Source organism: Aotus nancymaae, unplaced genomic scaffold (genome assembly GCF_030222135.1).
Source record: "Aotus nancymaae isolate 86718 unplaced genomic scaffold, 86718_ANA_hifiasm-v0.15.2.pri h1tg000021l, whole genome shotgun sequence".
In the NCBI taxonomy this organism is placed as follows: Eukaryota; Metazoa; Chordata; class Mammalia; order Primates; family Aotidae; genus Aotus; species Aotus nancymaae.
This window is the reverse complement of record NW_026988433.1, coordinates 11,065,381-11,091,475: the sequence shown is the minus strand read 5'-3', so window position 1 is coordinate 11,091,475 and position 26,095 is coordinate 11,065,381. Positions and strand designations below refer to the sequence as shown.

The 26,095-nt window shown below is 46.6% G+C and overlaps 1 protein-coding gene across 14 annotated transcripts in view; it reads left to right on the top strand.

Moving 5' to 3' along the window:
• The window catches only part of CFAP251 (cilia and flagella associated protein 251), a 98,673-nt gene that overhangs the window by 33,739 nt on the left and 38,839 nt on the right, over nt 1–26,095 (top strand). For 10 of the 14 annotated variants that reach the window (XR_010343795.1, XM_064379664.1, XM_064379665.1 and 7 more), the window contains 9 exons: nt 1,711–1,761; nt 4,404–4,618; nt 8,420–8,614; nt 9,295–9,545; nt 9,865–10,016; nt 12,156–12,329; nt 13,600–13,784; nt 17,634–17,748; nt 18,913–19,076. Coding sequence is in view for 11 of the 14 variants with exons in the window: in XM_064379664.1 (XP_064235734.1) it covers nt 1,711–1,761; nt 4,404–4,618; nt 8,420–8,614; nt 9,295–9,545; nt 9,865–10,016; nt 12,156–12,329; nt 13,600–13,784; nt 17,634–17,748; nt 18,913–19,076 (1,502 nt within the window). In the remaining 3 variants the exon portion in view is untranslated. Of the gene's footprint in view, nt 1–1,710; nt 1,762–4,403; nt 4,619–8,419; nt 8,615–9,294; nt 9,546–9,864; nt 10,017–12,155; nt 12,330–13,599; nt 13,785–17,633; nt 17,749–18,912; nt 19,077–19,241; nt 26,089–26,095 lie in introns of those variants that run through there. The other 4 variants (XR_010343797.1, XR_010343796.1, XM_064379673.1 and 1 more) reach the window with 4 other exon arrangements.

Here is a 26,095-nt window from a genome sequence, read left to right as displayed (position 1 = left end):
CAAACCAGATGTTCATCATCTGATGATTAGGTAAACAAAATGTGGTCTATCCATACAATGGAATGTTATTGTATGAAGTACTGATACATGCTGTGACATGGACTAGCCTTGAAAGCATGATGCTCAATGAAAGATGCCAGACATGACAGTCATATGTTGTATGATGCCATTCCTATGGAATGTCCAGCATAGGCAAGTCCACAGATACAGAGTAAACTGGTGGTTTTCAAGGCCTGGGGAGAGACAGAGTGGCTGCTTAATGGGTATGAGATTTACTTTTGGGGTTATAAAAATATCTTGAATCGGCCAGGTGCAGTGGCTCACGCCTATAATCCCAGCACTTTGGGAGGCTGAGGTGGGTGGATCACAAGGTCAAGAGATCGAGACCATCCTGGCCAACATGGTAAAACCCTGTCACTACTAAAAATACAAAAATTAGCTGGGTGTGGTGATGTGCGCCTGTAGTCCCAGCTACCTGGGAGGCTGAGGCATGAGAATTGCTTGAACCTGGGAGGCGGAGGTTGCAGTGACATGAGATCATGCCATTGCACTCTGGCCAGGCGACAGGGCAAGACTCAATCTTAAAAAAAAAAAAAGAAAATGTCTGGATCTAGATGGTTACTCAGCATTGTGAATGTATGAAACACCACTGAATTGTACACTTTAACATGGTTATGATTAATTTTATGTTAAGTGAATTTTACCTAAATAAAAAATTGTAAAGCAAAACTAAAACACATTGAATCACTGATTGTCAGTGATAGTTATTATTTAAGATATTTATTATAGCTTTATTTTATTTTATTTTTGAGATGGAGTCTCACTCTGTCACCTAAGCTGCAGTGCAGTGGCATGATCTCAGCTCACTGCAACCTCCACCTCCATGGTTCAAACAATTCTTCTGCCTCAGCCTCCCGAGTAGCTGGGATTACAGGCACCTGCCATCACTCCTGGCTAATTTTTGTATTTTTAGTAGAGATGAGGTTTCTCCATGTTGGCAATGCTGGTCTCAAACTCCTGACCTCAAGTGATCTACCTGCTTTGCCCTCCCAAAGTGCTGGGATTACAGGTGTGAGCCAACGCACCCGGCCAATTGTGACTTTACATAGTATTTAATGCAAATTCGAATTCTCTATTAATAAGGCTTTAAAACTTTAACAAATACCTTAAGGCCAGGCGTGGTAGCTCCTGCATGTAATCCCAACCGTTTGGGAGGCCAAGGGGGATGAATCATCTGAGATCAGGAGTTCAAGACCAGCCTGGCCAACATGAAAAAAACCCCCATCTCTACTAAAAAAAAAAAAAAAAATTAGCCAGGTATGGTGGTGTATGCCTGTAATCCTAGCTACTTAGGAGGCTGACGCAGGAGAATCACTTGAACCTGAGAGGCAGAGGTTGCAGTGAGCTGAGATCACACCACTGCACTCTAGGCTGGGCGATAGATATGTTTCTGTTTAAAGACACTTTATTTAATATATAACTCCATCTAAAAAAGGTAATAATCATTTGTGGCATTTTTTATACTTTTTATATGTTTGCTTTTCTTTCAGAATGTTTTTAGATATTTTCCAAGGCAGCAAGTTCTCTTACCCGTAGAAATTGCAAATTTCTGACCTTGTTGAGGTGTATTTGTTTTGCTTTTGTTATTAATATAGTTCTTCCTTTGGAAACTGAGTCTTTTTGACTAGTGATTTTTTTTTGTCTTATCAGTATGAGGAGAGAGATACACTGGCTCACAGTGCCCCACTTTTAACAGAAAAAGTGAGTATGCCTATTGGGTTTTCATCCATCAGATTTTGTGGAGGATAAATGTGTATGTGTGAGCTTAGCTACTTTGGGCTATTCTTTGTACATCTTGATATTAAGCTATTGGGAAATAATTTGAAAATTTTTACTTAGGTCTTGTATTCATGTTGAATTGTCAGCTGAAAATGATGGAAATATTGTTAAAAATAAAATGTTATAAAAAGAGTTACTGCCATGAGAAAATATAAAAAAGTGATGGCTTTTATAATGTGTTTGTGCATATTGACAAAGAATGAAAGTTCTCGGGGTGCAGTGGCTCTCACCTGTAATCCCAGAACTTTGGGAGACTGAGGTGGGAGGACCACTGGAACTCAGGGGTTTGACACCAGCCTGGGCAACACAGGCTAGACTTCGTTTCTACTATTAAAAAAAAAAAAAAATTGCCAGGCAAGATGATTTGAGGCTGTAGTCTCAACAACTCGGGAGTTTGAGGTGGGAGGATCACTTGAGCCCACGTGGTCAAGGCTGCAGTGAGCTATGTTTGTGCCACTGCATTCCAGCCTGGGCAACAGAGCAGGGAGAAAAAAAAGAATGAAACAGTGTAAGTAGAGTGGTTGAACGTGAGTGGAACCCTTATAAAGCTGCTCAGTTTCAGAATAATAAATGACATTAGGTATTTAGATGTTTAAGAGCCAGTAGGAAGGAGGTGAAGCAGATGCTGAGGAAACATTTCATCTTGCCTGCTTTCTGCAAGCTCTGTGTCTGAGGTGGAACTTGAGTTGTCTCGTGTAGCGCTTGCTGCATTTGCTGCCCGTGTAACCTGCGCTCAGGGAGCACTTGATGATGAGTTTTCTGCATAGTTGCTTCTCTCTCGGTATGACTTGTAGAAATTTCTTTCTTTTTCTTTTTTTAAAGATGGAGTTTCACTATGTTGGTCAGGCTGGGCTGGTCTTGAACTCCTGACCTCAGGTGATCCGCCCGCCTTGGCCTCCAAAGTGCTTGGATTATAGGTGTGAGCCCGGCAGAAATTTATTTCTTAAGAGGGCAGGCCAAAAGACACTAACAAAAAATAAAAAGTTGAGATGGATGGGCACAAGGAGATGATTCAGTCTGCAAACTTGTTTTTCATAAATGAAAGTACTAAAAAATACAGTCAATTCTCATTATTGTTGGTAGTTATGTTCTATAAAGTCTCTGCAAACACCAGATTAGCAAATACTGAACTATTGCTCCTAAGGGAAATATAGGAGTAAGTTTCTATGAGCCTCTGGTCACATTTTCACCAACTGATCAATATATAACCTTGTTTTATGTGTATTTCTGTTGAAAGACACTATTTTATTTAATATGTAACATTGATTCATTAACATTGCGCTCATGGCCAACAGCACTGTAACTCGTGACTTGAACAAAACTCATCCAACCCACATATTTTCTCCATAAGGCACATCACAGCATTCTTTTGCTTAGGAACACTAGACAGCACTTCTGCACTATGTTTGGGGGTCAATTTAAATACTGAAATCACCAAGAAAAAGCACCCCAAAATGCAAACAGCATGGTATTAAATAGACCATGAAAAGGATACTTGTGGCCGGGCACAGTGGCTTATGCCTGTAATCCCAGCATTTTGGGAGGCCCAGGAGGGCGGATCACATGTCAGGAGTTTGAGACCAGCCTGGTCAACATGGAGAAACCCCATCTCTACTAAAAATACAAAACTTAGCTGGGCATGGTAGCAGATGCCTATAGTCCCAGCTACTCAGGAGTCTGAGGCATGAGAATCATTTGAACACAGAAGGCAGAGGTTGCAGTGAGCTGAGATCCCACCAGTGGACTCCAGCCTGGGTGAAAGAGTAAGACTGTCTCAAAAAACAAAAAAGAAAAGGACACTTGTTTATAGTCAGAGCTGAGACAAGAAGGCAGAGCATTGCCCTGTTTGACCTCAACTGGAAATGTGCATGTTGGGTGAGTAAAATTATTTGTCACACTGCACATGCACTTGACAGAATCTACAAATCATGAGCCATTTGAAATGATAAAAATGCATTGTGTTGAAACAGTGCTGCTCTTAGAAAGAACTTGGTGCTCTTGCTTGACTAATTATTACTTTACTATTCCTCTGTGTTCAAGTCAGAAGAGGCGAACCTTAGGATCTTCTCTGTGTTATTGGAGAATGGGGCAGCATAGAGAATAGGGTGTTTCTGTGTACACTGCTTAAATATTTTCTACTGATGGGAAAATACCTTATGATCAAGGGAGACTGGGAGAATTATTTTATAACCAGAGCATGCTTTGGCTCACAAGAGGCATCAGTTTCTTTACCAGTCTCTGAAACCTCCATAAGAGAAATTTAACAGGTATAAACTGCGATTAACCACGCTCTCATTTGCTTTAAACAAACAATGTAATTGAACAGAGTACATAACCCTTCACTTGCTCTTAGCAAAGCTTCAGAGGTTCAGAAATGCCTGGACCATGGCAATCCATGGGAAAGGGTTTTTAGTGATTGTTTTCTTTTTTCTCTCTTTTTCTCACTATATTTCAGCATAACGTTATAAAATATTGTGTTGATAATATTTGTTATAAAACAAATAATAAATATTTGTTTTATATTTATTACCAACAATAACTATAACCTTTCTTTTGAAACATAGACCTTCAACAAGCTTGTGGGAAAGTTTAGCCAGTCCATCTTCCACTTGAATTTAACACAAATACTGTCAGCCACGATGGAAGGGAAGCTGGTTGTCTGGGACATACACCGCCCACTGTCATCTGCCTCCACCTTTTTGGGCTTTCCCTATATCAAGCCTTGTAAATTGGTTCATTTGCAGAAAGAGAGTGTCACTGTGCTTACTACAATTGATAGGTAATTTTATTAAAAGGTAGCTATGAATGGTTATAAAAATATTTTAAAATTGTTTTGGGAGGTTGGGCACAGTGGCTTATACCTCTAATTTCAGTTCCTTGGGAGGCTGAGGTGGGAGGATCACATGAGTCCAGAATTTTGAGACCAGCCTCGGCAACATAGTGAGACTCCCCGTCTCTACCAAAAAACAAAAAAGAGAGAGATGGGAGGGTGGCTTGAGCCCAGGAGTTTGTGGCTGCAATGAGCTATGATTGCCACTGCACTCTAGATGGGGTGTCAGAGTGAGACCCTCCTGTCTTAAAAAAAAAAAAAACTTTTGGATGTATATACATATTTTGTATATGCAGAGAGTATTCTGGGGATAGTCATAATGAACTGGGAACATTGGTTGCCTCTGAGGATAAGAACTGAGAACTAAGATCAGGAATGGGGGTGGATTTACTTCTTTTTATAGTTCCATTTATACTAATTGGATTTTTTAAAAAATCATGAGCATGCATTATGTTAAAAAAAATCCCTTTGTGTTGGTGAAACAAAAAGGAACTAGATTTTTTTTCTTCTGTGCTAATTGGATAGATTTTGCACCCAACATTTTACATGCGTTAAATTTAAGAAAATAAAATAATTTGAATAGCTATATTGTATTGTCTGATTACAAAGTAGCATATACAGCAGAGAGTGGTGGCTCGTGTCTGTAATCCCAGCACTTTGGGAGGCTGGGGCGGGTGGATCACGAGGTCAAGAGATCGAGACCATCTTGGCCAACATGGTGAAACGCTGTCTCTAGTAAAAATATAAAAATTAGCTGGGCATGGTGCATGCGCCTGTAGTCCCAGCTACTTGGGAGGTCGAGACAGGAGAATGATTTGAACCCGGGAAGTGGAGGTGCGGTGAGCCGAGATCATCCCACTGCACTCCAGCCTGGCTGACAGAGGGAGATTCTGTCTCAAAACAAAACAAAACAAAACAAAACAAAACAAAACAAAACAAAACAGGCTGGGCATGGTGGCTTGCACCTGTAGCACTTTGGGAGGCCGAGGTGGGCAGATCATCTGAGGTTTGGAGTTTAAGACCAGCCTGACCAACATGGTGAAACCCCTTCTCTACTAAAAATACAATAATTAGCCAGGTGTGGCAGCATGCGGCTGTAGTCCCAGCTACTTGGGAGGCTAAGGCATGAGAATCACTTGAACCTAGGAGGTGAAGGTTGCAGTGAGCTGAGATCTTACCACTGCACTGCAGTCTGGGCAACAGAGTGAGACTTGGTCTCAAAAATACAAAACAAAACAGAACAAAATAACATTTACCTGTTGTGGGAAGATCAAATGCATCAGAACTTAATAAAATTCACTAACTCTGATTTTGAGTGGCTGTAGGGACTCAGAGATGGTCATTTAAGGCCTCAGTTAGAACAGGGTTCTCATTTCAGCTGGGTCCCTTCCTTGCTGAGTGATCTTGAGCAAGGAACTTAACCTTGCTGAGCCTCTATTTCTTCATCTGTAAAATGGGCATAACAATACTATTTCTCCGCTGAGCACAGTGGCTCACACCTGTAATCCCAGCACTTTGGGAAGCTGAGGCAGGTCCTGAGGTCAGGAGTTTGAGACCAGCCTGACCAACGCGGAGAAATCTTGTCTCTACAAAAATAAAAATAAAAAATTAGCTGGGCATGGTGGCACATGCTTGTACTCCCAGCTACTCGGGAGGCTGAGGCAGGAGAATCGCTTGAACCCAGGAGGCAGAGGTTGTGGTGAGCCGAGATCGCACCATTGCACTCCAGCTTGGGCAACAAGAGTGAAACTCCATGTCAAAAAAAGAAAACAAAAAAACTATTTCTTTCAGAGTGGTTTTTTTGAGGATTTCATGAGACAGGGATGTAAAACTCTGCACTTGCTTGGCGCAGGGGAACCTTAGGGAAATGACGGCCATGATCGGTGTGTGAGAGAAGTTCCCAAAAGTGTGGAGAAAATTGCTGGTGATGGAGACCCTGCCCATATTGTTAGAGTCACTGGGCCACCTGCTTTCAAAAAGCCCATTTGCTTCCATTTGCCTTTCTTTTGATGCAGGGGAACAGTGAGGTCTTGATATGGTTTTACAAAGAGAAATGCAAATTGTCACCCTCACTCAGTGGGGCGAGAAGATAGTAGAACTGCAGTTGGCCATGCAATCAACCTTTGATCGGTTAGGGGTTAGGATCCAGTGAAGACCAGGCCTGGGTTCTCCAAGTTAATAAAACCCAGTCAGGACCTGGGAGTCCAAGAAGGAAAAGGTCTCTGAAAATGCTTGGTCAGTATTGCTGCTTCTGTCCAGCAGAGGGCAGTGAAAGATGTTCTAGCCAATTACTCGGCCCACCTGCTTTGCTTATTAATCAGAAACCTCATTTAATCACTCTTCGTATGTTAAGAGAAAATCCTCCTCCTCTGCCCCCCACCCTATGATTAGAATTATGTGAAAGTCTCTTTTCTAAAAAAGCCCATTTGGGATGGATCCGAGACCTGGATATGAGAGCCATGTTGTCACACAGCACTGCCTTCTGCTGTGAGGACTGGCCAGGGTTTTACAATTGAACTAACAGCAGCACCTTTGTGTAAAGTGGTCTGTGTCCCCTTGTCAGCCTACACGATTGCAGAGGGCTGGTGGAGCGACTCTGTCCCTTATCTGTAGTCATATGGGGAGGGTGCAAATCCCTTGTCCACTGCCATTGTATATGGCTGATCTTGGAGGGCAGGGAAGAACCTAGCAGAGAGCATGGACTTGACTTTAGCTATATACCTGGATTCCCTGCATAGTCAAGCCATGTGGCCCTGATACAGTTGCCAGGTAGAAATATGTCCTATGCAATATTTGGGATTTACTTACACTAAATTTTTGTTTGTTTGTTTGTTTTTGAGATGGAGTTTTGCTCTTGTCACCCAGGCTGGAGTGCCGTGGTGCAATCTCAGCTTACTGCAACCTCTGCCTCCTGGGTTCAAGTGATTCTCCTGCCTCAGCCTCCCAAGTAACTGGGATTACAGGGGTGTGCTACCACGCCTGGCTAATTTTTGTATTTTTAGTAGAGACTGGAGTTTTACCATGTTGGCCAGCCTTGTCTTGAACTCCTGACCTCAGGTGATCTGCCTGCCTCATCCTCCCAAAGTGCTGGGATTACAGACATGAGCCACTACGCCCAGCTACACTACATTTTTTACACAAATATTCAAATGTAACTGGGTATCTGTATTGTCATTTGCTACATCTGGCCACACAATGCCCTGAGCACATTTCTTTTTTTTTTTTGAGACAGAGTTTTGATTTTGTTACCCAGGCTGGAGTGCAATGGCGCTATCTCGGCTCACCGCAACCTCCGCCTCCTGGGTTCAGGCAATTCTCCTGCCTCAGCCTCCTGAGTAGCTGGGATTACAGGCACTCGCCATCGTGCCCAGCTAATTTTTTGTGTTTTTAGTAGAGACGGTGTTTCGCCATGTTGACCAGGATGGTCTCGATCTCTTGACCTCGTGATCCACCTGCCTCAGCCTCCCAAAGTGCTGGGATTACAGGTGTGAGCCACCACTCCCGGCCCGCACATTTCTTAACTCTCTGAGCATTAGTTTCCTAGATGTAAATTGAGATAACAGTAAAATCATTCTCGCTGGGCAGTATTCAAGTAAGCTTTTGCAATGCCCCAGAATCCAGAGCCTGACATATAATAGGTATTATCTCAATATTGAAGAATTTGGTTAAGACCAATTAAAAAAAAGGTATTATAGAGATGCTACTTGTTATTATTGCTATTTGCCAAACCGATGTTATTTTCCATTTCAGCTACATTGTCACAGGTGACATTAAGGGTAACATCAAATTCTATGATCACACCCTGTCCATTGTTAACTGGTACAGTCACTTGCAACTGAGCGCCGTAAGAACTCTGTCCTTTTCAAAGACCCCAGCAACTCCTCCTACTGAAAAATCAAACTATCCTCCCAATTGCACTTTAAAAGGTGACCTTTTTGTCGTAAGGTAAGTTGTTAATGAATCTAGTCATTAGAATGGTTGAAAAATGATGGATGTCTTCTTTAGTTTGCATGCAGTGGGAGGTTCGTGTTGTTCCTGGAATCTCTCCCTGGCTGATTGTGATAACTATTGGATCATTAAAAACAATCATGAAACATGATTTTAATATTAAGACTCTTTAGTAATTGGAAGCTGGAAAGTCCTGATCCCTGAGCTCTCACCTCTGTTGAGTCTTTGACTGCAGGTTGGTCTGTTTTCTTTAAGCTGAGCTTGTCCTAGCCACTGCGGTTAAAGGCACTGGATAATTAATTGCCATAACATTTCAAGACCGAATTATCTGTGAGTCTGCTTAATTACCCTTGCAGTATTTACAGGCACATCTGTATGTGTGCACCAAACTCCATATTTGCATACACAAATGAATATTTGCATGTGCAGATTAGCTAATTGTACAACTGACTGTCCATCTGCATACTTAATGACTCAATTTACATGGAGAAAAGTGGGCTTTTTCACTTGCAAATGGAAGCTGTTGGGTATTGGTGGTATATTTTTGGAAATGTTGGGTTAATAATGTCACTAAATTACAGACGACAGAGGCGTTTTATGTGCAATTAGAAGCAGAATAGCTGGCGTGCCCCATTCCCTGCAAACACTGATATTGTTTGGTCTCTCCTGGCAAACAGGAATTTTATCATTGGAACATCTGATGCCACCGTGTACCACTTAACAACAGATGGGACCAAACTTGAGAAGTTATTTGTAGAGCCCAAGGATGCCATTTGTGCCATCTCCTGCCACCCATATCAACCCCTCATTGCCATCGGGAGCATCTGTGGGATGATCAAAGTGTGGAATTATGAAAAGAAACGATACCTTTTCAGCAGGGTTTTTGAGAAGGGGCTTGGAGTCCAGAGTCTGACCTATAACCCAGAAGGTATTTTCGTCTTATCAGCCTCCCATCGATTCCACATGGAACACAGCCCGGGAGGGGACGGATGCACCTGGGCTGGCATGATTCCAGGAAGCCCCCAACTCCAGCCCCCAGAGACACCTTCTCTCTCGGGCTCCCGCAGTGTTCTGGGCCTGGTGCTCTCCACGTGCTCACCCCAGGAGCTCATGCGTTTCTGTTAATTTCTCCTCTGTTGTGTTTGTTGCTGTCTTCTCCACACCCAGGACAAAGCCTGGCACATACTCAATATCTCCTGAATGAATGAAATCCTTTGCCATCGTTGTTCTCTGCCTTGTCATTTCAGGAGCCCTTCTTGGAGCTGGCTTCACAGAGGGAACAGTTTACATTCTTGATGCAATGTCTTTAGAAAATGAAAGCCCAGAGCCTTTCAGATACTCCAGAACCAGTGTGACTCACATCAGCTTTTCCCATGACTCCCAGTACATGGCAACTGCTGTAAGCGTTTTCACCAACAACCCAACCAGTGGCTTAGCACTTTCATTTAAAACCACAAGAGGCCAGACACAGTGGCTCATACCTGTAGTCCCAATGCTTTGGGAGGCCGAGGTGGGAGGATCATCACTGGAGGACAGGAGTTCAAGACCAGCCTAGGAAACATAGCAGGACCCCATTGCCATAAAAACAGATTTTAAAAATTACCAGGCCTTGTGGCACACATCTGTAGCCCAGCTATCCAGGAGGGGCTGAGGTGGGAGGACCCCTGGGTGCCAGGAGTTTGAGCTCAGTGAGCGACAGGGCAGTTCTGCTGGTCTGCCTTTGCTAAAGCCCTGTCCCTTCCAGCACTCTCCCATCTCCATGGTGCTGCGGCCACTCCTCTGCTTTGTGTGCACAACGCTTCTGGAGCCAAAGCATCTCAGCACACTGTGGGTGCACACAGCTCAGGCCCTGTGTCCCCTCAGGCGGGGCTCTCCCACACTGACTGGGTTCATTCTCAGCCTTCATACCTTTAAAAAAAACACAGCTTTTTTTCTTTTTTGGAGACAGAGTTTCACTCTTGTTGCCCAGGCTGGAGTGCAATGGCACAATCTCGGCTCACCATAACCTCCGCCTCCTGGGTTCAAGCAATTCTCCTGCCTCAGCCTCCAGAGTATTACATCTGTAATCCCTGTAATCCCTCCAGGGATTACAGGCATGTACTACCACGCCCAGCTAATTTTGTATTTTTAGTAGAGACGAGGTTTCTCCATGTTTGTCAGGCTGGTCTTGAACTCCTGACCTCAGGTGATCCGCCAACTTGGCCTCCCCAAGTGCTGGGATTACAGGTGTGAGCTACCACACCCGGCAAAAAAAAAACAAACGTAGCTTTTTTATTGTATGTAGCTGGACAAAGGCACAAAGAGGCAGGCTTTTGCCGTTGCACAGACAGCGAGGGGGGCCTGGAGAGGAGTGGAAGGCTGTAGTGTCAGGTTCAGCCTTTCTTACCCACTGCCTTTCCAGTTTTCTGTTTTTAACTTGAATTTTCTCATCTGTAAAACCGGCATTAGGCCGGGCATGGTAGCTCACACCTGTAATCCCAGCACTTTGGGAGGTCAAGGTAGGCAGATTGCTTGAGGCCAGGAGTTCGAGACCAGCCTGGGCAACATGGTGAAATCCACATCTCTACAAAAATAACGAAAAAAAAAAAACTAGCCAGGTATGGTGGCGTGTACCTGTAATCCTAGCTACTTAGGAGGCCGAGGCTGGAGGCCCTTTTGAGCCCAGGAGATCGAGACTGCAGTGAGCCGTGATCAGGCCACTGCACTCCAGCCTGGGCAACAGATCAAGACTCTAATCTCTAAAAAAGAAAAACAAAACTAAAAGTAAAATGGGTATTGTTTTACTAGTTGCTCCAATAGATTAAGATTTTTTTTTTAAGAAAATATTCTTAGTTTTTTTTTTTTTTTTTTTTTTTTTTGATGGAGTCTCACTCTGTCACCCAGTCTGGAGTGTAGTGGCGAGATCTCAGCTCACTGCAACCTCCACCTCCCAGGTTCAAGCAATTCTCCAGCCTCAACCTCCCGAGTAACTGGGACTACATGTGTGCACCACTGCCTCCGGCTAATTTTTTGTATTTTTAGTAGAGACAGGGTTTCACCACGTTGGCCAAGCTGGTCTCGAACTCCTGACCTCAGGTGATCTACCCACTTCAGCCTCCCAAAGTGCTAGGATTACAGGTGTGAGCCACTGTACCTGGCCAGTTTTTTGTTTTGTTTTGTTTTTTGGGTAGGTCTTGCTCTGTTGTCCAGGCTGAAGTGCAGTAGTGCAATCTCGGCTCACTGCCACCTCCTCCTCCCAGGTTCAAGGAGTTCTTGTCTCAGCCTCCCAAGTAGCTGGAATTACAGGCATGTGCCACCATGCCCAGCTAATTTTTGTATTTTTAGTAGAGATGGGGACTGCATATTGGCCAGGCTGGTCTCAAACTCCTGATCTCAGGTGATTTACCCACTTCGGCTTCCCAACGTGCTGAGATTACAGGCGTGAGCCACCACTCCCAATCAGAAAATACTCTTAAAACAAATTTAGTGTAAAAGCATAATGATGATTTTAAATTTCCTGAATGTAAAAAGGGATAACTCCTTCTTTTTTGCTCTTCAGGATATAAGTTTTATTGTGGCAGTTTACAAGGTGGTGGTGAGAAATGGACGAAGGGTCTGGGAGTACTTAGCAAGACTTCGCTCTCATCGAAAAAGCATCCGAAGTCTCCTGTTTGGGGTTTACTTGGACAGCAATGAGCCTAGACTGCTGAGCCTTGGGACAGACAGGCTGTTGGTGAGCTGTTTAGTTTCCTGGTCGCCAGGACTGTGTCTCACTCTTGTGACATCCCTGGCATCTTGCACAGAGCCAGGCCCACAGTGTGTGTGTTTGTTGGAGAAGGTGAGTGCACAGTGACGGGTCACAGACCTCTCCAGTTTGCCATTTTACCTTAACTTGGCTGGGATGCCACCCATGCAGGAACTACTGTTCTGAATGCGGAGACTTCCTGGGCAGCCACAGGTCAGAAGGGGAGGGAAGGGGAGTTCACCTCGCAGTGTGCACGGGGAGGGCTGACACTCGCTAACATTGTCTTCATGCCCAGCAGTTGGGGCCAGGCTGCTACCTAAACGTGAAAACTAGGAGAGGCTGTGAGATAAGAGGAAAAGGTAGGGACAGTGGCAACGCGATATTACAGAGTCAGGCCAAATGGATTCAAAATCAACCGGTCAGTGCATCTGTCTGTTTTTCCTTCCTCCCTCCCTCCCTCCCCTCCCTCACTTCTTCCCTCCCTCCCTTTCTCTCTTCCTCCCTCCCTCCTTCTTTCCCTTCCCTCCCTTCCCTCCTCCCTTCCTTCCTTGCTTCCTCCCTTCCTCCCTCCCTTCCTTCCCTCCTTCCCTCCTCCCTCCCTCCCTTCTTCATTCCTTCCTTCCTTTGCTTTCTTCTTCCCTCCCTCCCACCCCTCCCTTCTTTCTTTTGCCTTCCTTCCTTTATTCCATTTATTCTTCCATCCATCCATCCATCCATTCATCTATTCGGCTCTGCCCACCAAAACATACCTGTATGGGCTCAGTTCAGCAGGCTGCTAATTTGTGACAGCCAAGTGCTGGGCTAAGATTTAGATATGAATTAGCTCCTAAAATAATAGTAAGTGACACAGTATAACTGAACTGCAAGACGTCAGGTGTGGGAGTCAGCTGGACCTAAATTTGAATTTTTGAGTTTTTACTCTGCCACTTTTTAGCTATGTGACCTTGGACAAGCCACTCTGAGCATCTCTGAATATCTGTTTTCTCATCTGTAAAATGAGAACAACAGCACTTCTTTGCAGGGAAGTTCTGAGGATGGCATGGAGATGTTTCTAGAGCACTCAACTCACTGTCTTCTGGTTAGTGAATGCTCAGTACTGATGACTTAGTCGGTGTCAGCTCTAGGCAGGTCTTATCTTAGGAAACCTGATACCATCTCCCTCAGAACAGCACCTGGCTCACCCAAGAACTTGGGGCTCCTTAGCTGAGCCTTTAATTTGGCTCCGTCCTCATATGTGTCCATCTGGGCTCCTCTGCAGATAGAGTATGATCTTCTCAGGAGCTACAAAGACCACCTGGAAGTCCTGGACATTCACCGCACCGACCAGGGCTGCTACCCCACCTGCATGGTCTGGTACCCGCCGCTCACCAGGGAACTCTTCCTGCTCATCTGCAACAGTGGCTACAAAGTGAAGCTTTTTAATGCTACCACCAAAATGTGCAGGTGAGCAACTGGAGCGCCCCATGGCAGGGGGCGGACCGAGTTCTCTAACCCCAGCCTGCGGCAAGCCTCCACTTAGGGACCTGCAGGCAGCTTGGCTACTGTTTTCATCCTCTTCACTCTGCAGAGGAGGAAAGGGAAGCACAGATAAGTAAGTGATTCTCGCCAAGGTCACGTGGCCCGGTGTGGAGGCGGGATGTGCAGATCCAGGGAGGACAGAAACCTGGGGCCATGGGAAAGTCGCTGATGCTCTACAATCCCCTCTCATTAAGAAAAGCGTGTTTCACCTGGCTGCTAACAATCGTTTGAGTTTTTCTTACTCTTGGCTCTCAAAGGAGTTTTAACTTTAACTGCTAGCACTCCTTTGTTTACACCCTATGTGAGCCAGGTACTGTTCTGGGTGCTGAAGACGAGGATGAAAACCGTTTCAGTCACTGTGGAGTTTACATGTTGGTTGGAGGTGGGGATGATGCAATAGCGTGAAAAAGTAGCCAGGTAGTAGGTATGTGGCAATCAGGTCCGTGCAAAAAAAGGGAAAAGGCAGGATAAAAAGGTGGGGAGGCAGGGAAGGCCTTGGAGAGCAGGGCACATCTGAGCATCTGAACAGAGACTCGAAGGAAGCAAGAGGGAAGCAAGGGGCTGCCGTGCGCTTGGAGGAAAGAGAGTGGACCAGCAAGGCCCAAGGACCGAAGGTGGGAGGTGTTTGGGGTTTGGGAAATGCTATGAAGGCTGGTGAGGCCAGAGTGGAGTGGGTGGGGAGGGGGCACGGGAGAGCAGGTCAGAGGCCAGGGCAGGTGCCCCGCACACGGCACCCTGTGGACTCTGTCTCTTTCCCGAGTAAGGCTTGGAGGGGCCGCAGGGAGGGGGTCAGATTCTGGATATATCCTGCTGGCAAAGCGAACAGCGTTTGCTAATGGAGGGAAAAGGAGGTGTGAGAGAAGACACCTCAGGAAGCCAGAAGAATGGAATGGCCCTTTAAAGAGATGAGGAGGACGAGGGAAGGATAGTTTTCAGACAAACCCGGAGTCAGAGACTGGCCAAGGCAAGCTTGAGATTCCTGCTTAGCATTCAGGTGGGAACCCACGAATCAGGCTCTGGAGTGTGGAGGTCCCGGGAGGGGCTGGGCTGGAGTCAGGAGCACAGGATGGCTGAAGCCATGAGCAGGGAAGACACCAGCGAGAGAGCAGGGCATCCGCAGCTCGGCATCTTAGAGCCACGTCTCCTCCCGCCTGACACGGTCCTGCACCTGCACGGGGGGCCCCCTGTGCTTCCACCCCTGTGAGCCCTCACGAGAAACCCACACGATCGTTCCTTGAGTGCAGCGGGGGCCACACCATCCATTGTTCTGTTCCTTCCTCCACAGCCTGCATTCTCCCACTGAGCTTCAGGAGGCTGTGTGACTGCCCAAGGTCAAGCAGGGCAGGACTTGACCCTGGAACCTAGCCCCGACCTTGTCCTCTACTCAGTGCTCTGGGGCCTCAACACAGCCCTGTCTGTGGGATCTCACCTGGTCAGCCCTGGAGGGGAGCTTCTGCCCTTGGTTTGGCTGTGTCTTGGGTATGGCTGGAAAGAAGCATGGAGGCAGGGGAAGTTGGAAGGGAGAGTGTTTCAGTAATCCGCCACTGCCACCACCACCACTGCCACCACCACCACCGCCACCACCCCTACCAGGAGAAGGAAGTCAGGGAACTGGCCACAGCAGCTGGCCCAGGCTCCAGGACGATCATTGTTTTGAAGTATATCTCAGATAAAGGCCAGGACCACTCGGGATTTTTTTTTTTTAAACAATTCTTTCCCAGAAGGCCAAGAAAAAAATGACTGAGAAATGCCATGTCTTATGGTAGAAAGAGAAATCCAGGACAGTTGCCTTAAACGATTAAAACACTCGAAAGCGTAAAGAAGAGCTTTAGAAAGACTTCAGAATCATTGTGCATAGTTTTTATTATGCACTATTAAATTTTATCGTATCTTCTGATAGTTTTTAATGAACACATACTTTTTGGACAAAGAATATCTCTCAGATATGTGCAGTGCTAAGACACACTGAATTGGCAGGGCCAGAGAATAAGGGCTGATAGGCCTTGGGCCTGAAGTTCCTGCTAATGGTTATTCACCAGAGGAAAGAGGCGGAAGAGACTTTTGGAAACAAAGTTGGGAGTTTCTGCCTATTGATGATCAATCTGAAATTAGCATATAGCATCTTAAAAAATTTTATCAAGGTGATACTCATATAACATAAAACGAATGAGTTGAAAGTGACCAGTTCGGCCGGGCATGGTGGCTCACACCTGTAATCCCAGCACTTTGGGAGGCCAAGGTGGCTGGATCTCCTGAGGTCAGGAGTTCGAGACCAGCCTGACCAACATAGTGAAACTGAGTCTCTACTAAAAATACAAAAATTAGCTAGACATGGTGGTGCGTGTCTGCAATCCCAGCTACTGCTACTCAGGAGGCTAAGGCAGAAGAATTGCTTGAATCCTGGGGGGGCGGAGGTCGCAGTGAACTGAGATCGCAGTGAACTAAGATCACGCCACTATACTCCAGCCTGGGTGAAAGAGCAAGACTCTATCTCAAAAGAAAAAAGAAAAAGAAAAGAAGGTGAAAATTTCTGTGTCATTTAGTTCACTCACAGTGCTGTGCAACCCCCACCTCTATCTAGCTTCAGAATTTTCCATCATTCCAGAGTAAAACCCCTTGCATAAAGCATTTTCTAAGCTATAGGAATAATAAAGCCTTATAACCATGGCTTAATTGGGAAGGAATTGTCTTTTCATGATAAATCCAAAAGAATTTAAAAATGCATTTAAAAAATATTTGAAAGAACGTGAAAAGGCAGTTCACAGAAAAAGGCCAATAAACCTATGAGCAGATGCTCATGAGTATATCAAAGATGCAGATGAAAACAAGATATCATTTTTCACCAATCAGATTAGCAATGATAAAAATGATTGATAGTGCTTAGCGTTGGCAAGAGGATAGGGAAGCAGGCACTCTCATCCGCTGCTGGGAGCGGGTGTGAATCACTGTAACCTTTTGGGAAAGCAATTTGTCACCCTCTATTAAATTGTATCATATCTTCTGACTTCTAGGAATGTAGCCCACAGAAGTACTCAAACAGTATGCCAAGGCATAAGTAAAAGGGTGTCTTGTTTGAAAATATTTAAAAAAATGGAAACAATCCAAATGCCCATTAATAGGGGATTAGTTAAACGGACGGCTTGTCAGTATACTGGAACACGATGCTGCTTTTAGAAAAGAAAAAAGAGGAAGAGTAAGACAGCTCTCTGTGTAGTGACGTGGAAATAGCTCCAATATGTGATGAGATAAACTACAGTGAAGCATGAATAGCATAATTCTATTTTTATATAAAATTATAATTATAAAAAAAACTCTTGAGTCATATACACCAAACTATTACTCACGATTATTTTAGGATAGGGTCTAGCAATGTGGAGATATAGTTAGATTTTCTTCTTTTTTTTTTTTTGAGGGTGGGTCTCACTCTGTTGCCTAGGATGGAGTGCAGTGGTGTGATCTCAGCTTGCTGCAACCTCCACCTCCCGGGTTCAAGCAATTCTCATGCCTCAGCATCCTGAGTAGCTGGGACTACAGGTGCACACCACCGCACCTGGCAAATTTTTTTTTTTTTTTTTTTTTGGTAGAGAAGGGGTTTCACCATCTTGGCCAGGCTGGTCTCAAACTCATGACCTCAGCTGATCTACCTGGCTCAGCCTCCCAAAGTACTGGGATTACAGATGTGAGCCACCATGCCCCATCCATGACCAAACAATTGTAAAACCTATGTTGAAATTTGTGAAATTCAAAAACCTGTCTCTTTTTTTTTGCCTTCAGAAAGACGCTTATGGGGCCAGCTTATGGTTCCCCTATTGAGCAGGCACAAGTCCTCGCGGTGAGAAGCATGGCAGAGCTACCGAAACACTACTTGGTGTTTATTAACAGAGACAAGGTAACAGCGCTGTCTTCTCCAGCTCTGGGAGTTGACTCTGTGTGTCATGAGCAGCAGTCATTACCAAAGATCATGAGAGCCTGGGTTTACAGCCAAGCCCAACTGCTGCCGCCCCAGTCAGCTGTGATACTGCAGATTGCCCTTGATGAGTTAGGAAGCCTCTTGGGAGACATTTCTGAGCAGAGTTACTGCATTTTTTGTATTTCCAGTGAAGATACATGGGCCAACAAAGGATTTTTCCTTCTTATTTATTTGCATGGAAAACTCTTATAAAAACATGCAAATTGGTACACTTCGTTGTATAATTTAATGAATCATCTACATTGAAAACTGTAAAGCCTGCTGGGCATGGTGGCTCACGACTGTAATCCCAGCACTTTGGGAGGCCAAGGCAGGCTGGAGTCTGAGACCAGCCTGGCCAACATGGTAAAACCCCATCTCTCCTAAAAATACAAAAATTAAATGGGCTTGGTGGCGGGCACCTGTTATCCCAGCTACTTGGGAGGCTGAGGCAGGAGAATCACTTGAACATGGGAGGCAGAGGTTGCAGTGAGCTGAGATTGCGCTACTGCACTCCAGCCTGGGCGACAGAGCAAGACTCCGTCTCAAAAAACCCAAGAAAGTGTAAAAGTCATAGCTTGTGAGATTTATTCCAGAAAACCTTGGACAACTGACCATGAAGACAGGGAGGAAAGCTTCCCTTCTGTCTTCTGTGCATCTCTTAGAACTGTGCAAGAGGCTCGTGTCCTCTCAGGGCTGACCATGAAGACAGGGAGGAAAGCTTCCCTTCTGTCTTCTGTGCATCTCTTAGAACTGTGCGAGAGGCTCGTGTCCTCTCAGGGCTGACCATGAAGACAGGGAGGAAAGCTTCCCTTCTGTCTTCTGTGCATCTCTTAGAACTGTGCAAGAGGCTCGTGTCCTCTCAGGGCTGGTGTGTGAATGCCCAGCTACATTAAATGTGGCTCTCACACTTGGAGATGGGTCCAGACAAAATCAACTTAACGTATGCGACAGGGAGAGAAGGAAGGTGTCAAGTGTAAACACCTTTTCACTCAGCAACAGGTCCTTATGCCACACAGATCTAGAGGTGACATGTGAACGTACCAGGCCTCTCTTGGGCTCAGCTACCTGAGTCTGAATATCCAATTATGTATTCCTTTCTAGGTTGGACTGCAGATCTTACCAGTGGACGGCAATCCACATAAGACAACTGCTATTGTTTGCCACCCAAATGGGGTGGCTGGCATGGCCCTTTCCTATGACGGCCGCTACGCATTCACCGCAGGGGGGCATGATCGCTCGGTGGTCCAGTGGAAAATCAATTTAAGGTATGTGACGGGAGAGAAGGAAGGTGTCACGTGGAAACTCCTTTTCACTCAGCAGCAGTAGACAGACACTGAACCCTGCTGCATGCCAGGCACTATGCTAGGATGTCACGGGGCCTGGCTTTCAGGTCACTCCTGATGGCATTGCTCATATTACTGTGCACACAGAAGTTGCTGTCCTGCCCCATGGACCAATGGCGTTTGCAGTTCAGGCGGTGTGACAGCACCTGGGACTCACACCTGCTCCCTAAAATGCTTCTCCCTCTGCTCCGCATAGCTACACACGCTAGAAAGATCTAGGCTGACCCTCCAAAGCATGCACTACGGAAATGGTAAGAGGGTCATTTGAAGTGGGTATTTCAGGCTCCTCTTCTCACCCTCCCTGTCCTGAATGGAGAGCCTCAGCCTGCGGTCAGGCTGGAGAATTCTTGAGTTGAATGTCGGAGAGTATGTGGACTTTGAGGTTAAAGGGATATGTATGCGTTTGAATATGGGGCCACCCTCTACTGGCTGTGGGGCCGAGGGCAAGCTTCTTCACATCTCTGATCTTCAGATCCTTGCCTGCGAAATGGGGGTGATGATAGGGACTGCTATTTTTTTTTTTGGAGGGATGGAGTCTCGCTCTGTCACCCAGGGTGAAGTGCAGTGGTACACTCTGAGCTTATCGCAACCTCTGCCTCCTGGGTTCAAGCAATTCTCCTGCCTTAGCCTCCTGAGTAGCTGAGATATCAGGTGTGTGGCACCATGCCCAGCTAATTTTTGTATTTTTAGTAGACACAGGGTTTCACCATGTTGGTCAGCTGGTCTCAAACTCCTGACCTCATGATCTCCCCACCTCGGCCTCCCAAAGTGCTGGGATTACAGACGTGAGCCACCGCGCCTGGCTGATGATAGGGACTTCTGTGGGATCCCTGTAAAGATCGGGTAGTTTCATATGGGAAGAGCACCTAGCGCAGAGCTAAGTGCTCAGGAAGTGAATGATTTCCTTTCTTCTCATCTTCCCTTAAGAGCATTTGTTTATGAGCTTAGGATCTTCCCTAATAAAGAGGGGACTGGCAGCCACACTGTCCTCTCCTCTGCCCACATTCGGCCAGCTGTCACAGGGCACAGTCAGCCACGGGCGGCCAGTTCCTGTTCTGACCACTTCTCCGAGCCCCTGCACCACCTGTGTCTCGCTGGGCCTCTCCTGGCAGTGTGACGTAGGGGAGCAAAAACAGCTCGGAGGCGCCTTCCTTCCTCAGAGAACAACCTGACTCTTGGCTGCCAGCGCAATGCACCCCCTGCCATCTGCCAAGTGCACATCTTTTTATGTTGGATATTGACGCTTCTACTCTTAACCTGAATATGAGCAAAAATAGCCAGTTAAATCTGCTCTGGAACCACGGTGGTTTGAGATTGCAGTTGCAGCTCTGACTTCCACCCTGCCTTCACCTGAGAGAGCAGATCTTGGGAACTTGGGGATTTAGGAGCTGGAGGTGAACTCTTCCATTGAAAAGGGATCGTGGCCTTAGAATGGCTGCCTGGTTCCTTGTCTGCTGACTTGTTACCTGGAACCATGGGGGCAAGCCACGCCCTGCAGGGGCAAGCAGAACCTTGCTTTCTATTTGTTGTTGTGGTGGTTGAGACAGGGTCTGGCTCGGTCACCCAGGCTGGAGTGCAGTGGTGTGATCATGGCTCACTGCAGCTGTGAACTCCTGGGCTCAAGCGATTCTCCTGCCTCAGCCTCCCGAGTAGCTGGAACCACAGGTACATGCCATCATGCCTGGCTAACTTTTAAAAAATTATTTTTTATAGATACAGAGTATCACCAAGCCTAGGCTGGTCTTGAACTCACGGGCTTAAGCCTTGGCCTCCCAGAGTGTTGGGATTACAGATGTGAGCCACTGCACCCAGCTAGAACCTTTCTTCTAAAACGTTTGTCTTCTTCTCAGTCATCGTGGGCTCTGGAATCATAGAAACTTAAGAAGAATTCAAAAAGGCCTCTGCTTTCCAATAGCTTTCCTGTGCCTGGCCAGAGTCCAGGCTTCTGAGAATTTCAATTTAATCTGTGGTGGGGACAAAGGATCATTATAAACTAATTAGCACTTCATTGCTTCTGGTGAGTTTATATGATCAGCACTTCACTAATGGAAAGAAATGTAAAAACCCTAAACAAGTAAAATTTCCTACCAAGTTACTGTCGATGAGTGGTCGGGGGAGATGAAGATGACAAATGCCCTCACATTCCATTATTTCAGTAAGTGCAGCCCTGGGCCCAGAGTGCCACCATCACAGCCTATGGCACTCCTGCCGCAGGACAGCCCTTCCGTCGCCTCTGTTGGGGTTCATTCCACACGCCCCTTCTTCTCCCCGTCGATGCTAGCATGCCACCCTTTTTCCTCTCCTTGTCTGGTGTCTGTTTCAAAATCCCCCATACTTTTTTGTGCCCAGCCTCCCTGCCTCCTGTCATCCTGCTGCCCTGCTCAGCCAAGAGCAGGGACCCCGATTGGAATCCTAACTAGTCACTCTGTGCTCACTGGATGACGCCAGGCAAGTCCCTTTGCTTCTTGGAGCCTCAGTTCCTCCAGCTGTTAAGTGGGACCGCTACCACCAAGTTCAGACCATTCCTCCTTCTCCTCTAGGGAGCATTTACTGAGCGCCTGCTGTGTGTTCATCATGGGGCTCAGAGCTTTAGCTCCTTTCTAAAAGTACTGTGTGGCTTGCTGGGTACAGAGCAGGCTTTCAATAAGTGTCATTTCCCTTTAGTGCCCTAATGACCTCTTTTTTGTTACGAGTGTTAGAAACACAATTTAGGCAAAAAGGGGACGTATGAGAAGGTTGTTGGGATCGCATGTGGCTACACAGCAGGATGGTCAGGGACAGTGGCACACTCAGTGCCCGCAGCGCTCACTGTCCGCTTGGCCCTGCTGTTGGCTTCATTCTCTGCAGAACTGGGTTTCCTTACTCAGCAGGAAGATGGCCGCTGGCAGTTCTCAAATTTCACAAATTCTAGCTCTCACCACAGAGAGAGGGAATCTCTTTCCCAGCATGGGTTGGAGAAAGTTCAGTACAGCCCTGGACCCCTCTGGGGTCAGTTGGCGGTGGCCGGGAGGCAGGGATGTAGTGGAGCGCTGAGCACCGGAGCCGGGAGCCGCAGCTGCTCCCGGAGGACCAGGCGCTCTTGCCAGCCTTTCCCTTCAGGGGCTCCTGGTGGTGACAGGATCCTCTGTGTCACTTAGGCCTTTACCTGGCCCTGCTCCAGAGCCACATGGCTAAAAGTAGCCTCAGTGCTCACGGAGCTTGTCGGGATCGGGCCTGGGCCTGGCCTGGGAGCCCTGTCAGCTGGACACTTGCCTCCGTGGCCTAATATTTGAACTGAGAAGTGGGGAAGACCCAGCCCTGCCAGAGGGGTCCTCAGGCACCCCTGGAGAATACCCAGGTCCCTCAGACTTTAAGCTAACCCATGGACTTGTGCAGTGAGAGGTCCTCAGTGAGAGGACCGGGGGCAGTGCGTGGCAGACTCTTCCTGAAAGAGGTGTAGGTGCGTGCCAACACCCATTTCCACGCCCATAATAATCCCCGCCACTCGTGCTGAACCTTTCTCAGGGCCGGGCCCTGCACTGAGTTCCATGTATCATCTGATTTCATCCTCACAGCTGTCCTGGGAGCAGGCACCACCCTCATCCCCACAGAACATGTCAAGAAGCTAACACCAAGGGGTCCATTGACTGCCCAAGCAATAGAGGAGGCAGTGGGGCGGGACTCACAGCCAGGGCTTTCTAAGTCCACCCCACACCTTGACAAACGTTCATTACAGGAGGGAAATAAAGGACTTTGTCTCCAATCCTTGTGATACGGTTTTGCTATGTGTCCCTACCCAAATCTCATCTTGAATTGTATTCTGGTAATTCCCGTGTGTTGTGGGAGGGACCTGGTGGGAGATGGTTGGATCGGGGGCAGGGGGCAGTGTCCCCCATGCTGTTCTTGTGGTAGTGAATAAGTCTGATGAGATCTGATGATTTGATAAGGAGAAACCTGTTTCACTTGGCTCTCATTCTCTCCCTTGCCACTGCCATGTGAGACATGCCTTTCACCTTCCACTATGATTGTGAGGCCTCTCCAGCCATGTGAAACTGTAAGTCCAATAAGCCTCTTTCTTTTGTAAATTCCTCAGTCTCAGGTATGTCTATCAGCAGCGTGAAAAGGGACTAATACAGTAAATTGGTACCAGTAGAGGGGGGCGTTGCTGAAAAGATAGCTGAAAATGTGAAAGTGACTTTGGAACTGGGTAACAGGCAGAGGTTGGAACAGTTTGGAGGGCTCAGAAGAAGACAGGGAAATTAGGGAAAGTTTCAGACTTCCTAGAGACTCGTTGAGTGGCTTTAGCCAAAAGCCTTTTAGTGATATGGATAATAAGGTCCAGGCTGACATAGTCTCAGATGGAGATGAGGAACTTGTTGGGAACTGGAGCAAAAGTGACTCTTGATATGTTTTAACAAAGAGAATGGTAGCATTTTGTTCCTGCCCTAGAGATTTGTGGAACTTTGAAGTTGAGAGAGATGATTTAAGGTATCTGGCAGAAGAAATTTCTAAACAGCAAAGCATTCATGATGTGACTTGGGTGCTGTTAAAGGCATTCAGTTTTATAAGGAAAGCAGAGCATAAAAGTTTGGAAAATTTGCAGCCTGACCATGTGATGGAAAAGAAAAACCCATTTTCTGAGGAGAAATTGAAGCCAGCTGCAGAAATTTGTATATGTAATGAGGAGCCAAATGTTAATCCTGAAGACAATAGGGAAAAAATGTCTCCAGGGTATGTCAGACGTCTTTATGGCAGCTCCTCCCATGGCAGCTCCTCCCATCACAGGCCTGGAGGCGTAGGAGAAAATGGTTTCATGGGCCAGGCCCAGAATCCCCATGCTGTGTGCTGCCTAGGGACTTGGTGCCCTGCATCTCAGCTGCTCCAGCCATGGCTGAAAGGGGCCAATGTAGAGCTCAGGCTGTGGCTTCAGAGGGTGCAAGCCTCAAGCCTTGGCAGCTTCTATGTGGTGTTGAACCTGCAGGTGCATGGAAGTCAAGAATTGGGGTTTGGGAACCTCCGCCTAGATTTCAGAATATGTATGGAAACGCCTGGATGTCCAGGCAGAAGTTTGCTGCAGTAGTGGGGCTCTCATAGAGAACCTCTGCTAGGGCAATGTGGAAAGGAAATGTGGGGTCAGAGCCCCCACACAGGGTCTCTACTGGGGTACCGCTGAATGGAGCTGTGAGAAGAGGGCCACCATCTTCCAGACTCCAAAATCATAGGTCCTTTGACAGCTTGTACCATTTGCCTGGAAAAGCCATAGACACTCAATGCCACCCTGTGAAAACAGCCGGGAAGGAGGCTGTGCCCTGCAAAGGCACAAGGGCAGAGCTGCCCAAAACCATGGGAACCCACCTCTTGCATCACAGTAACCTGGATGTGAGACATGGAATCAAAGAGATCATTTTGGAGCTTTAAGATTTGACTGCCCTAATGGACTTGCATGGGGCCTATAGCCCCTTTGTTTAGGCCAATTCCTCCCATTTGGAATGGCTGTATTTACCCAATTCCTGTACTCCAATTGTATCTAGGAAGTAACTAACTTGCTTTTGATTTTATAGGCTTACAGGCAGAAGGGACTTGCCTTGTCTCAGATGAGACTTTGGACTGTGGACTTTTGAGTTAATGTGAAATAAGTTAAGACTTTGGGGGACTGTTGGGAAGGCGTGATTGGTTTTGAAATGTGAGGACGTGAGATTTGGGAGGGGCCAGGGGCAGAATGGTACGGTTTGACTCTGTGACTCCACCCAAATCTCATCTTTAATTGTACTCCCATAAATCCCATGTGTTGTGGAAGGGGACTGGTGGGAGAGGGTTGGATCATGGGGGCCCATGCTGTTCTTCTGGTAGTGAATAAGTCTCACGAGATCTGGTGGTTTGATATGGGGAAACCCGTTTCACTTGGCTCTCATTCTCTCTCTTGCCACTGCCATGTGATGTGCCTTTCACCTTCTGCCATAATTGTGAGGCCTCCCCTGCCATGTGAAACTGTAAGTCCAAGAAACCTCTTTCTTTTGTAAATTGCCCAGTATCAAGTATGTCTTTATCAGCAGCATGAAAACAGACTAATACACCTTGCGTGCATTCATTTATTAATTCCTACAACAACATTGTGAGGCAGAATCCTCTCATTTTATAGTGGAAGACACTGAGGCCAGGGAGGTTAAGTTACCTGCCCAGAGTCACACAGCTTGCCAGGGGCAGAGCTAGGGACTTGCACGCATGTCCATGTGACTCCACATTCTGGACGCTTCCCCACTTCCCCACTTCCCCACTGTGGTCCACATGAGGTGTGTTTGATGTCCCAGCAAAGAGGCTGATTGCCCGATTAGCAGAAATCCAGTCAGTGGATTATTAGAATGATTTCTGATGATTAGCCTTTTGTAGGAGGCAAAGTTGGTCTCATACAAAAGTAGGTTTTCTTACCATTGAAAGGGCCTATTTTTGGAAAATCTGACCTTGTGTTAGAGAGCAGAGGGTTATTTTTATCTGACTGGCATGGGTCCCTGTGGTCTCCTGAGTTTTTATGGAAGCAATTAGTGTTGGCAGTCCGCCTGTACAATATCCGATTCTTTTGACTCTGATCGTTCGTGGATCTAAAGTTACGGGTAAGGCTGCTCTGTCTGGGAGGATTGTGGTTTCAGAACACAGGATGCCTCCCCCACCCCAGGAGAGACGTGTTCCCCAAAGAATGCAAACAAATTGCCAAGCACCTGCCCTGTCATCATCGAGAGAATATCACCATAATGAGGGCGGGTGCCCTCTACCTCCGAGTTCCACGCTTGAAATGCAACTTTCTGGTCTTGGCTTCATTTTGAAGGGCCTTTTCTTAGCAAGTGTACAGAGACCCTAACTGTGTCTGCACCATGATACCCTTCAGAGGGCTGCAGTGCTGTGCGGACCACCTTCTGACCTGTGCTCACGCTTGAGCGCTTTCTAACAGGGACATCTCTGTTATTGTT